General features: G+C 34.1%; 1 protein-coding gene across 2 annotated transcripts in view; it reads right to left on the bottom strand.

Annotated features, from left to right (window-relative positions):
* The window catches only part of LOC109067967 (enhancer of filamentation 1-like), a 30375-nt gene that overhangs the window by 14336 nt on the left and 2715 nt on the right, over positions 1-13324 (bottom strand). For both annotated transcript variants that reach the window (XM_042745913.1, XM_042745912.1), the window contains exon 2: positions 1620-2018. In XM_042745913.1, coding sequence (XP_042601847.1) covers positions 1620-2012 — 393 coding nt within the window. In that variant the 5' untranslated portion in view covers positions 2013-2018. The remainder of the gene's footprint in view (positions 1-1619; positions 2019-13324) is intronic.

The following is a 13324-nucleotide window of genomic DNA, read 5'->3' as shown; positions in this document are numbered from 1 at the left end:
CAAACATATGTCTACAGTGTCTGTATCTAAGTGGCAAATTGGAAAAACAGCTGAATCTGAATAATATTCATCTTTAATTATCATCCAATATGAAATGTTACATGTTTATCTTACTAAAGTTCTTTAAATTAAATATTTAATATTTAAATAAAACTTAATATTTTAAACAGCGTTATATAGTATGAAATAAATAATAAAATATTTTTTTTTAATTTACATAAATATTAGTAAATAAAACTAAAAAAACAATAAAAAATTAATATAATATAATATAATATAATATAATATAATATAATATAATATAATATAACATAATATAATATAATATAAAATATATATAGTTTAATTTCAGTTACAATATGAAATTTTAAATGTTGATCATATCACAGTATTTCTCAAATACGACTTGTTTTTGGACCATCATGCAGCCATAGAAAGAAATGCAACTTTAAGTTTTGCATGAAAATAAGCGGAGAGCTTTTAAGAATGACACAGAAATCCCTTTTCTCCTGCTGACATACACTTCATTTTGTATGCTTTCTCAGCATGTTCAGGAGCCTGATCTCCTCTATTTATTTTTCCATCCATGCTGTGGTTTTCCTATTCACAGTGCACCGGTGCAGCCCGATGCATCGACAGGACATTATAAAGCCCTTAAACATAAAGCCTCATCGCTGCGGTGGAGGGCAGGGCAGGGCAGGGTGTGCACACAACTTCGATCCAAACTGGTTTTTGGCTGGACATGGAGACGCTTTTAATCTGGACTATAAAACAGGCTTATGGGTTAACCAGCCACTGTAAATAGCTAGTATTATTATTTCTTATATAATATATGAGATTAAATTTAAAATGGTAGAATGCATAATATAATATAATATATATTTTTTTACATTTATTTATTATTCATTTTATTATTTATTCTTTTATCATTATTATACACTACTCACCTGTTACCTTTCAAACACAACTAAAACTAGTAAGTAAAAAAGTACCTTAGTTTTTGCATGGCTTTTCATAATGGCAATAGCTTAAGAAATACATAAAATGCACAATGTGTACTGTACTTGTCTAAAAATATTTAGGCATAAACAAAAATTTTTTTGAGATCATAAGAAACAAACTGAGTGATGTGTCTCCACACATTTAGATGGTAATGTATAGAACATGGTTATTTGTGATTATCATGTTCATAGTTGTGGTACTTCAAAGGATTTTAAATAATAATGCAAAGTAATATTTGAGTTTAACCTTTAAAAAGCATCCCAAGATGCACTTCCGTAAGTTGATTTAATCTCCAAAGAGTGTAAAGCTGGAATCCCCATACGTACATTTGAGTTATTTCATAATTTTGATGACTTTAAGTGTTCTAAAATGTGGAAAATGAGTAGAAAAAGTAGTTGTGTCCAAATTTTTGACCAGTGATTCATTTAAAAACGCCATGGTATTTCCAATACGTTACCACAGTACTTCTTTGTAAGAGTAAAAAATGCAACAGCAAAAGCATGTTGCACAATCAAACACCACACTAGATGAATGTTTGAACTTGACACTTGCCACACGTTCACCACAAGTGTTATCATAAAGCATGAGGTGAACATCTTTGCTGTAGTTCAGTTTACCTTGCTGGGAGTCCCATCAGCTTTCTGTGCGCTTCTCTGTGGAACCTGGTACACATCTTTAGATGGAGGGATCTGGTAGATGCCCTGTCCCTGCGGACTCTGGTGGGAAGGCGGCACCTGGTACACACCCTGAGGTGTGAGGTGTGACTCTCTCGGCTGGAGAGAGTGACCCTGTGGAGGGGAGGGGGATGCAGGCATCTGTCCTTCAAACATTGGTCCGATAAGCAGTTTGAGGCGGTTGCCGGGTGCGATGCCCTGACGGCCGTGGAGCGAACAGAGCCACCATCCCTCCAGACCGCCAGTGTTCTGCTCGATGACGGTCAGGATGTCGCCTTTCCGGAAAGCCAGCTCTTCTGGAGATTCTGGGACATTATCGTAAAGGGCTTTAGCCATTAGATTCTGTAAAGAATGAAGTTACAATAATTTATTATACTGATACACTCATTAAGGCACTTAACATTCCAGATTTTACATAAGAAAACACTCACCCTAACCGCTAGCCGGCTCAAGTATCATATTCATGTTCAGTATTATCACAATCATTGAGGCATGATCTAGGCATATTATATGATTACAAGCAGTGATTTTTGGACTTATTCAGTGGGTTCTTGTGGGCTGCAATATAAAACAGTTCCTTGTAATATCACAATTAGATGTCTAAAAAACATCCGTGTAACTCTATCTGTGTAGTTCGGTGGCGTGCTGGGAGTTCCCTTCAAAAGAAGCCGTTTCATCTACTGCGTCTCAATAATAACTCAAACTCAAACTGAACGTCTGGCCGAGTTGACCCACATTGGACTAGGAAAATAATCATAAAATCTGCTTGCCAACTCCATAGCCAAAACATATTTCTCTGAGGGGCTATGCTGGAAAATTGTTTTTCTGTCAATCATTTAGAAACCACTTTGAGGAAGAAAAAAAAAAAAACAGAACAGTGCTGGCAGGACATAGTTCATATTGTGCCAGTCCACAGGATATTTCATATCAAATTCTCTCTTGTAAAACTGGAGTTTAAACTTTTAGAAAAAAATATTCCATAAGTCTAGTGTATTTGAATTATACTTTACCTAAAAGCTACCTAACTACCTGCAAATCAGGAAAGAAAAATATTTTAAAATATAAATAAATAAATAAATCATATATATATATATATATATATATATATATATATATATATATATATATATATATATATATACACACACACACACACACACACACACACACACACACACACACACACACACCACACACACACACACACACACACACACACACATTTATATTAAATAAAAAAATATTATTAGAATATATATATATATATATTTATATATAATATTCTAATTTTTATTTTAAATATTTGATGCTTCTGTTTTTTTGTAATTTAGTGGTTGACTGATATGGCTTTATCTTGGCCAGCATATCAGTCTATCACTAATGCTCCCATGAGCCAAACACAAACGGTCCTACAAACATTATCTTCACTTTGAACAGTGTGTCTGTCAGCTTTTCCTTGAGTTCTGTCTTAGCTGACATTGTTTGCCTTCGTCTGCTTTCCCACAATGCTAAGTAAACCGGTTCCCACGTGAACCTTCCTGTTTGAGCAGCATCACTATCTGTGATTGGGCGTCTGGTCGCATGGCTATTGTCTCACATTCATGGCCTCGGTCACCCGCATTAGGGCATGACAACAACCCCCGCCGAGAAAACCACGACACGCTAATACAGTGAGCTTAAGAACATGACCTTTAGGGTCACCATTGTCTAATAGGAGCGTTTTGTGTTCAACTCTGAGCATTCAGCCTATTTAGGGCTTATTTGCTCAAAAATATTACAAAAAGAATTCACTGAAAAGAAAACAAAGCAGAGAATCAAACAAGGAATGAGAAAATCTTAAGTTGAATCACTTAATAACCACTTCATTTTATTTCCAAATTTAGTTGTAGAGTGTCCAAACTTTAAACTGGTGCTTCGTTGAATGTCATGAAACGAATAACACTTAATAACACTTTGAAAAAGCCTAATGCTTATTTATCAGCCAAGGTATTCTCAACAGCCTTAGCAAACATCAATAAGTAGTTTTTACTCAGAAGATTAATACTAAGTAGAAGCAAAGTGTCAAAAATGTATGTGATGGTGTGTAGATACAGCAAAATAATAATTCAAGCCATTTTTGGCATTCTCACCTCTACACACACACACACACACGCAAAGTGAAGTCTGTTAGCAGAACTGATCTGGAAATATTCCATTCAAAGCATTCACTATCACGGCAACATGTTTCCTCTTGTGCAAAGTTTCCGGTCAAAAAGAAGAAATTAACTTCACTACAACTACAGTGCAACACTTTTAGAAGAAGTACTACATTTCACAAACATTTGACATGCATCTTACAATGAACCCTGATCTGTAAGACCAAACATAGCCATCAACTACCTTCCACTTTAGAGTTGACTGTGACAGAAAATGTTATCTACATCCAAAATTAAAATTCCAGTTCTTTATTGTGATAGCTCAATCTGTAATTACACTGGATGGCAACAGACTTAAACAAACAGAGATAAAACAATGCCGTACCGGTAACTTTGATTTGATTTTTTTAAGGTTTAAGTTTTTCAAACATTTGTTCAGTGCATGCATAAAAACCACAGGTGTATCTGGATGTCATGCTAATGATAATGTTAGCCTTTTTGGATGCAGAGCATCATAAATTGGCCTAATCAGTTGTTTATTGTTTTCCCACTACACACAAGTGTTAGACATTACCTACCCTGATGGTCTGGGAAGCCCCAACACTTCAATGTTCAAACAACTTCCTGAAAGTGGTCTGTAATTGAGCTGTAAAGCTACGTGATGTAGGGTATTTCATTGACTCATGAACGGTTTGGCCATCTTATAAAACTGGTGTTTTAAATGGAAAGAACCAGATGTGTCCAGGTTTGCCCAGCAAATGGTTCTCGCCGTAGTTGACTAGGTGGTGCCAATTGGTGCAACACTTCAAATTCACAATCTAGACCACAAATTTAGGAAAGGGTTATTATAATTAACAACAAAAACTAAAATTAAAAATTAAAACCGAATAATTAAAAATAAAATCATTCAACTATAATAGTATTACAATGATACTAAACAACATTGATTCAGGATAAAGAAATTCAAACTTGTTCAATTTAAATGATCAAACTGAAATTAAATTCAAATCTACCAATGATACTATTCAGTGAGCAAGATGACAGCAGATGGCGCTGAACATAATGCAGCTGTTACCCCGGAAACAAAACAGCTGTCTGTTTCTGAAATGTGTTTAAATTATTTAAATAGCCATTTAGATTTGTGTATATACCACTGTTAAAATCTGAAGTTGCAACTGTGTTATTTAATGAGCTAACATGAACTAAGAGTTGTATTTTATTTTTTAACAAACATTAATAACTTCTGAAGCAAATGTAGCTATTGCTCATTATTAATGTTAATGCATTAACTATAAGGTTAACTAATGAGATCTTATTGTAAAGTGATACCTATTGGTCTTTATAATTCTATTGCACTTTAATCTGTGTAAAACTTTTAACTTTATAAATTTTTTGTATATTGCTTTATTGTGTTTAAATGTTCAAGTTATTTTTGTTATAAGAAAAAAGTTATTAAACCTGTTGTACTGTATTATGACAACACTTTTTTGCAACTAAATTTCAATATTGTGATAATACCGTATACCGTGATAAAAGCATTATCAATTAATCACAACATGAAAATTTGATACCAGCATACCCATTTAATAAATACATATTCTTAAATTTCATCATTATTTACATTTACATCATAAACCACTGAATGCTTACATTATAAATTGGATGAAATACAAGTTGAATTTCATTTGGCCAAGTTTAAGCTTCTGGTATCCACACCTGGAGCAACGCCTTTACATCATCTCTATGTTTAAAGATTTTCTGGAAAATCATGGCTCATCCAGTCCTAAACAAAAATGTTATTTTTTTTGGAAAGGTTTTTTTTTTTTTTTTTTTTTGTGGCTAGACAGTTTGTGTTTGTATAGTAAACCCTGTATGTTGACGAATACGTGCTAACTAGCACAGAACTTGAAACCATTGCGCAACAAAAATTACTAACGTACAGTAGAGCCTCCCTACTTCTTAAGTACACTCTCATTGGGTGGTTTTTGGCTTTGCCCCAGTAAAATCATCAAGCCTGATTATGTAAGTAAGTAAATGAGCACATCAAATCACAATTCCCCCAACAATGCTGCCAAAGTCACCAAAACACTGCAGAAATCTAAACCCTCAGGGTGCAAAAAAGCACTGTGCAAACAAAGATCATTAAATGGTCTCGGCCAATAAGCAAACCCCCTACCTTGCGAAAAGTCGTGTGTTCCTCCAGTGAAATGGAGTGGTGTGAGAATTAAGGCCAGCTCACTTTAACGTTCCCCTGGAGGGTGGTGTGGGTAGGACTGGTGAACCAGGACCTTTTACCCTCATTTCACTCGAGTAAATATAGAAGATAATTACCATAATGACTCTAATACAGACCTGATGACTCAACTTGGCAGTTGCACTGAATGAATGAGAGTTTGGCTCTGTCGAATGAACAGGACGTTCGAGGGACTGGCTAGGAAGGGTTATGTTTACTTTAGATAATTCTTGAGCTAGTTCGTCTGTCTTGACACCTTAATGCAGTACGTCATGCTTTGGCAGAAAAGATAGTTGCATGTGAGTTTACTTGCAATTAAACTGCCTTTAGCAAACAGATGATGACAATAATAGCAGCAAAACGTGATCGATAATTTCATGCCCTAAGCCAAAACACAATGGAGTGCTCGATCAATGCTCTCTAACGTACAGTAAGTTACATATGAACAAATAGAAGCTAGAACATGCATCAAAGAGAATGGGGATCTTTTCAGAAAATTTGATGTAACACATTGTGAATTAAAGTCATTTTTCATTTGTCATATAGCATGTAGCTAATATCCCTGGAGCAAAACATTGAATTCAGTGTCAGCAAATACTGACATGGTGAATTTTAACGAAACAGGTCACATTTCATCCTGAACAATAAAATAAAATAAAATATCATAATAAAATATGAATTTACATTCAAAATTTTTATGAATTTACATTCAAAACTATTTTTGGACCAGTAACTTTTTTTGTAAAATGACATAATAATATAATTAAGAACATTTCATCTCCAAATTTTCATTAGCATGATGCAGGTATTTTTATCATTATTATTAATGGTGATTTCATTACTAAATTTTTTACAGTGATGTATAAATATTTGATTATGTTAGTGAGAATTGAGGGGAAATGTGCTTAATTGTTATGAAAATAATACAAAGACATCTTAATATAAACACTTAACAGACTTAATTTTCATTAAGCAAAACATAATTTCTAATTTATTTCTTATAATTTTGGGGTGAATATGACCTGGACATGTTCTTGACTGGTTTTGTGAGATTCTACTGACAATAAACAAAAGATGTATAGATTCTGGCACAAAAATACTGAAACTTCAGTTAGACTGCTGCAAACAGCAGCTAATGACAATGCAGTGACAGAGTATAAAACAAGTGCAACAGATTGATCTGCATGCATGTGCATGAGAGTAAAATCAGCTTTAAATCTGGTGGTTTGAACGCTGACACTCTGGAAACTCCCACTAGGGGGGCTGACTTCATAGTGACACATATTTTGACTATGTTAGAGTGGTTGTGCCATGTTTCTCTTTGCATTTGACCAATCAATAAAAGGGTGGAAGGAGACACAAATAAATTGTTGTCTCATTTCAGTGGTGGTGTGATGTTAGTATTAGTTATCCCTCCCTTTTCCCCAGCACTGTGAATCAGTGATCGCCCACACTAAACCCGACAACACTACTTACAACACCAGCAAAAAACCCCCCGCCCACCAACCACCTAACAAACACAGCCCAGCCAACATGGCAACCTCAAAGACTCTAATCATACAGCGCAGATTTTTCCTTTAACACCTTTAAACCACACTAGCGTTTCTGAGCATTTGCACAAATCTACGGTTAGTTTTGGTGTTCAAATGCTGTAGACATGGACAAAATAAGACTTGTGGTGGTGGCCAAAAACTGGCAACCTTTCAGCATCATTACTGAAAACAAAACCCAGATTGTTGTAGGTGGGGCGTAATGACATTTACGCTTTTACGTAATGACATTTACACTTATAATTAAAGAAACCACAGGCAGTCTTAAGTTATTTGGCTGTTTTATTCTATCATTACAAGCCTTGTTGTAACTAGAAAGTTTTCTACCTTCAGCTTGAAGCTTGTCTTCAGCTTGGCATCTCAAAAAAAAAAAAAAAAAAAAATCAATTAAAATTAATATATAAATAAATGAATAAATAATGTGAAAACGTAAATAAATATAAAACATTTTAAAAAAAGTTTTAAAACATACAGCAGATAGCTATATAAGAGAAATACACTGCTATAGCTCTTGACTTGACCTCGTTGATAACAGGATTACAGTATTTAATTTTATTTCAGATTATTCCCAACAAAACATTTCTCATTTTCATTTAGTTTAACTTAGTGTACTAAAATAAATTATTCAAAACTACATTGACATTAAAGAAAATATTACATGCAACAAAATTACAAAAAATTTACTAAAATAAAAAAATTTATATAAAGTAATTTCACCATCTATTAATAAAAACTATAGTACTATCTCAAAAAAGACAAAAACACACCAATATCACTAAAACTTTAAATAAAAAAAAATGAAAGTGAACATGTAAAAATGAAAACTAACGTAACAAATTAATAAAAACTATCCCAGTATCTCAATGACACTGGTTGAAATGTTACTTAATCATTAGGTAGCTGCTGGCAGTAAAAATTGCATGATGCTGCATTTGTAAGCAGTGTTTGCTTAATGTGCAAGAACAGCGTATATTTTACACCAGCAGGCCTCCAAATACTGAAGGAGGCGGTGTAAATGAACAGAGAGGTAATGGGGTTCATTTATTCTGTGGGAGATAGTATAAGACATAATCCCCCCCAAACCAGCTAGCGACTTGGATGCGGGATAGATTTATGATGTCACAGCAGGGACAAGAGCGGGAAATGTCATCTCAATTTCACACTTCTCGTGAAAGTCTGTAGTGGTCTGGCACAGATAAGCAGTGCATGAGCTTGCTGTAAATTACTTTCAAAGGATTTTGGGTCAATAGGGCAAGCCTGTTTCGCTCTGACATGTCTAAATGAAGCAGAAAAACATATGTCCTCAGAAACTGCTGTGTGTCACAAGACTAACACTAGAAAACAGCACCTGTTATTTATTCAGTGAACCCACAAAGCTAAAAAAATTGACATCTTAAAAGTGTTTTAAAAGAGAAATGTAGTATTTTTTAGTTGTGTGTTTGTTTATTTTTATTTGTATATATATATATATATATATATATATATATATATATATATATATATATATAGACGAGGACAAAAGATGACAAAAGATCTTATGAAAATATATAAAAAGACTAAAAATATATATTTTTTCTTATTTTCCAGCCATTTTTAAATACAAATAAATAAATAATAAAAAATTTAATAAATAAAAATACATAAATATATTTTGGCAAATAAAAAACTAACTAAATTGAACACTGAAAATTAACAATGAATGACAAATCCGTTCAAATATTTTCCAAAAGAATAAGGTCAGTCTTTAAATAGTGATGACTACAAGTAAAGAGAAGTCACAAAGTTCAAGGGAAACAGTCCCACACTATCACGTCAACCTTATTTGCTTCCCTCGTTTGCAGCTGTCAAAGTTCCTCTTATCTGACAGTTTGTCATCCCACCTTTTGACTGTAGATAATCGCTCTAAATCACCACAAAAGGCAAACTATCCTCCTTCGTATTTCAAACAGATCAATCTAATCTAGTTTACCTTTCATTAGAGGCAAACAAACTCTTGGTTTTCTTAGTTTGTCTGCAATTTTGGAAGAATAATGATCTGAATTCTGAAGATTTGTGTGTCAATATAACCACAAAATCCAGGCTTGATGAATAAACTTTTGAATCTCCCATATGGGTCAAGCACTAATCTGAATATTGGGGGATGTGTGCTCTTTAACATCTATGATGGTTACGGTTCTGAAAGGTTCACAGTTTCTTATTTGATGCATCTTTGCAACCCCCCATGTCTGTATATGCAGGAGGGTTCTTGGCTCCTTCAGAATCATCTCTTTTCTTTATTCCGTGCCTTTCAAACAGGGCAGAGCTGTGCTGTGGAGCGCTGGTTGAGACCTGCTCTCTGAATAGCCCTTGTTCTTACCCTGGGGAATGTGGAATGCCTGCTGAGAAGTGTTCTTTATCCACAATACCACCCCGATGTGGCCTACACACACACACAGACCTAACACATGAATATATAAACACACGCACATTCACTCACACAAAAGTCTTCATACTCCAATGTTCTCCAATAGATGGAAAGGAGAAGTGATTTTAAATTGAAAGACCTTTCAGTGAGTTCCTTTACATTTAATAACTTCCCACACACCTAAAGATAAACGTTATTGCTCTTCATTTAGTTTGAGTTCTCAGCTACATTATCGTCTCATCGTTGGCTAAAATTTTAGAGAAATAATGCAAATGAGATTTTTGTTGATAGTAAGATTAAAGAGGTAGGCTATAAAATTAATATGGATTGCATGGTTAAGATAATTAGGTTATCTATATAATTATGTCTTCTGTATAATTAGGACAAATCTGATGAGAAATGTTTCATATCGAGTTCATATAAAAGAACTCTCACTTTTGATATTTTGGCAAATGTTTCCGAAACACTAGATGTGATACATATGAAAGCTTATTTCCGCCATTGGAATAAAAAATAAATAAATAAATTGCAAGTTCACTCACAATTGCAAGTTTATATCTCACAATTCTGATTGTTTTCTTGCAAATTTTGAGAAAAAAAAAGTGAGATATAAACATATTGAAAAAAAAAACAGAATTATGATATATTAACTCACAATTGTGAGGAAAAATGTCAGAATTTTGAGATATAAACTCAGAATTGCAAGGTATAAATTCTAATATGTACAGAATCATAAAAAAAATCTGAATGATGTCATTTTAACTTAAAATTGTAAGTGTAGAACAAAATATTCTCATTTGTGAGATATAAGCTTTCAATTGTGAGAGAAAAATTAAAAACATTGAGAGATAAATAGTTGCAATTACCTTTTTTTATTTTTTTTTTTTTATTCCATATTGGAAATTAAGTTACCATGTATGATTGCTAAGGTAATTTAAAAAAAAAAAATTCTTGTGGTCTCCATTTAATCTAGGATGGAGAGAGATCTTTGATTTTGCTGTCCTATAGGAATGATTAATGGTAACTACAATTTTCTCTTTCTAACACACAAAATCACCGTTTACCCTTTCTCTGTCTTGTATTTCCCATTTCTTTTCATTTCAGTGGGGCAACCCCCTATTTTTTCCCCTCAGACACATTGAGAACAATGTACATTTCCAAACAAAATCCTCGACTTGGATTACAGCCTAGAGAGAAAGAGAAAAAAATAAAAAAAGTCCCAGAACGTTTACTTCACCTAATCAGTTCTTTGTGCCTGTCAGGCTATTTGTGCCACAGTTACATAAGAGTGAAAAGAAAGCAGGAAAGCAGGGTACAGACGTTTGAGTGTGGCTGGGTGTTTAGAAGGAGGGGTCGGCTCTCATTTCGATGTGCTCCTGAAGGAAAATCTATGGCGTAACAGTCTCAAACTGTTCTCAGATACCCGTGTCTGTTAAAACAGGCTGAGCTCTGAAATCTAATAAGAGGCCATACAGGTCTGCTTGTTTGAGGATAATTTGTGTCTTATGTATCTTCTCACACCTGCGCACCTGCTGGAAAACATAGGCCTGTGTTCTCACTGACATTTGTGATGCTTGACGTCAAGATGTGGACCACGTGACTGAAAGATGAGGTCTGTTTAGTGTCTTCATTGCTCCAAAGGTGGAAAACTGGCTCTGGTGAGAACTTCATGTTTAACTAACAACAGTACTTCACCTCATGGACTGTGTGAGGGACTTCCTTGATACCCCAAAAGAACCAGTTGAGAAACCTTTTAAGAGCGCTTGTGGACGAAAACAGGTTAAACTGAGGAAGTATGGCCTTAGTTATTCCGTCAGCTGTCTGTCCACTCTGTTGGGTTTGGCAGATTAGTTATCAGACCGTGAACCGAAAACAGCCTGTGTGTCACTCAGGGTGATGTACATCAGTTGTTCTGCGTCAGAAACAACAACAGCGTGACCAGTTCGCCCCTGCGGCCCTGACCCTCTAAATCCCTGAGGTAAAAGTCCTCCACAAAGTAAACCAGTCTCTGAGGCAAAGATGCTTTAAAAGTTTCAGAAATGCCAGCAAAACAAAGGAGCTCTCTGTGTCAACCGGAGATAAAAGGAAATTGGATCTGTTTTGATGTAACTTCCTCTGAAGTTATGGGGTGAAACTCACAAAAACTGGCAAGAAAAATAAAGGTCACATTTCACTCCAAAATCAAAGGGAATAAATGCATAATATTTTTCTAAAATGACTTTATATTAGCATGCATTTTTAATAAATATTTTTTATTTATTAATAATGCATTTATGTGCTTATTTTTTATTTATATACATTAAAAAGGTAAAATATATTATAATAATGAATAAAAAAAAAACGTTTTATATAGATTAGTCAATAAGAATATTTTCTTTAAAATTAAATTTTAGGCATTTATAATGTTACACTCTAAAAAATGTGTACAAAATATATTTTTTTTTCAAAATAAATAGTTTTTTTGAATTTTCAAAAAAAGAATCTGCAAATATCCACAAAATTAAGCAGTATAACTGTTTTTAACACTGACGTGTTTCATGAGCACCAAATAACCATTGAATGATTCCTAAAGCATCATGTGACACCTAAGACTATGGCTTCTGAAATTTTTTTAATGATTTCTTTTTTATTTATATTTCACATTATTAAATTATTCTTGAAAATAAATCAAATAAATGCAGCTTTGTTTAGCATATTTGAGAGAGATCGCAATAGAGGCTCATTGCCATACTGTAGAGGAATCCAAACAGTCTGATATGTGCTTACAGTCCGTGTCTTGCCAAGAACTCCACATTCCCCAGATAGTGTGAAGCAGACAAAAGCATTCCATTCAGGAAGAGCCGCTCGATCCTCCTACCAAAGTAGGAAGCAAATCTTCCCAAAGGGCCGAAAGCCTCAAAGACTATGCAAATGGGGAGGGAATCACACACAAGGGCCAAGTTTCTCCTGAATGAAAATCTGCCCCAATGCAATGTGCACTTGGATTGGAAGTACAGATTTGGCCAAAGTTTAGGCATACTTTTGAGTGCCCCAAAATCAGCTGGGAAAACTTTCGAAAGGATGACGGAGCTAAAGTCGATGTCTGTTATGCAAAAGGTCATTTTGCTTAAAAAGTCATTTTTATATATAATGAAAGTGAATGGGGTCTGAGGCTGTCTAGCTATAAAATTATTAAACAAGCACCATAAAAGTATCATTAAAGTGATAAAACTTGTGCACTATATTCCAAGTGTTTTAAAGTCATATATTCAGCCTGTATGTCACACAAAGAACTATCAAATCAAATTTTAGTAGCAAAAGCTTAATTTCTAGTTGAACGATTCTTT

This window comes from Cyprinus carpio, chromosome B19, assembly GCF_018340385.1.
Source record: "Cyprinus carpio isolate SPL01 chromosome B19, ASM1834038v1, whole genome shotgun sequence".
Taxonomy (NCBI): Eukaryota; Metazoa; Chordata; class Actinopteri; order Cypriniformes; family Cyprinidae; genus Cyprinus; species Cyprinus carpio.
Note: the sequence above shows the minus strand (reverse complement) of the source record. Positions and strands in the feature narration are given on the sequence as shown.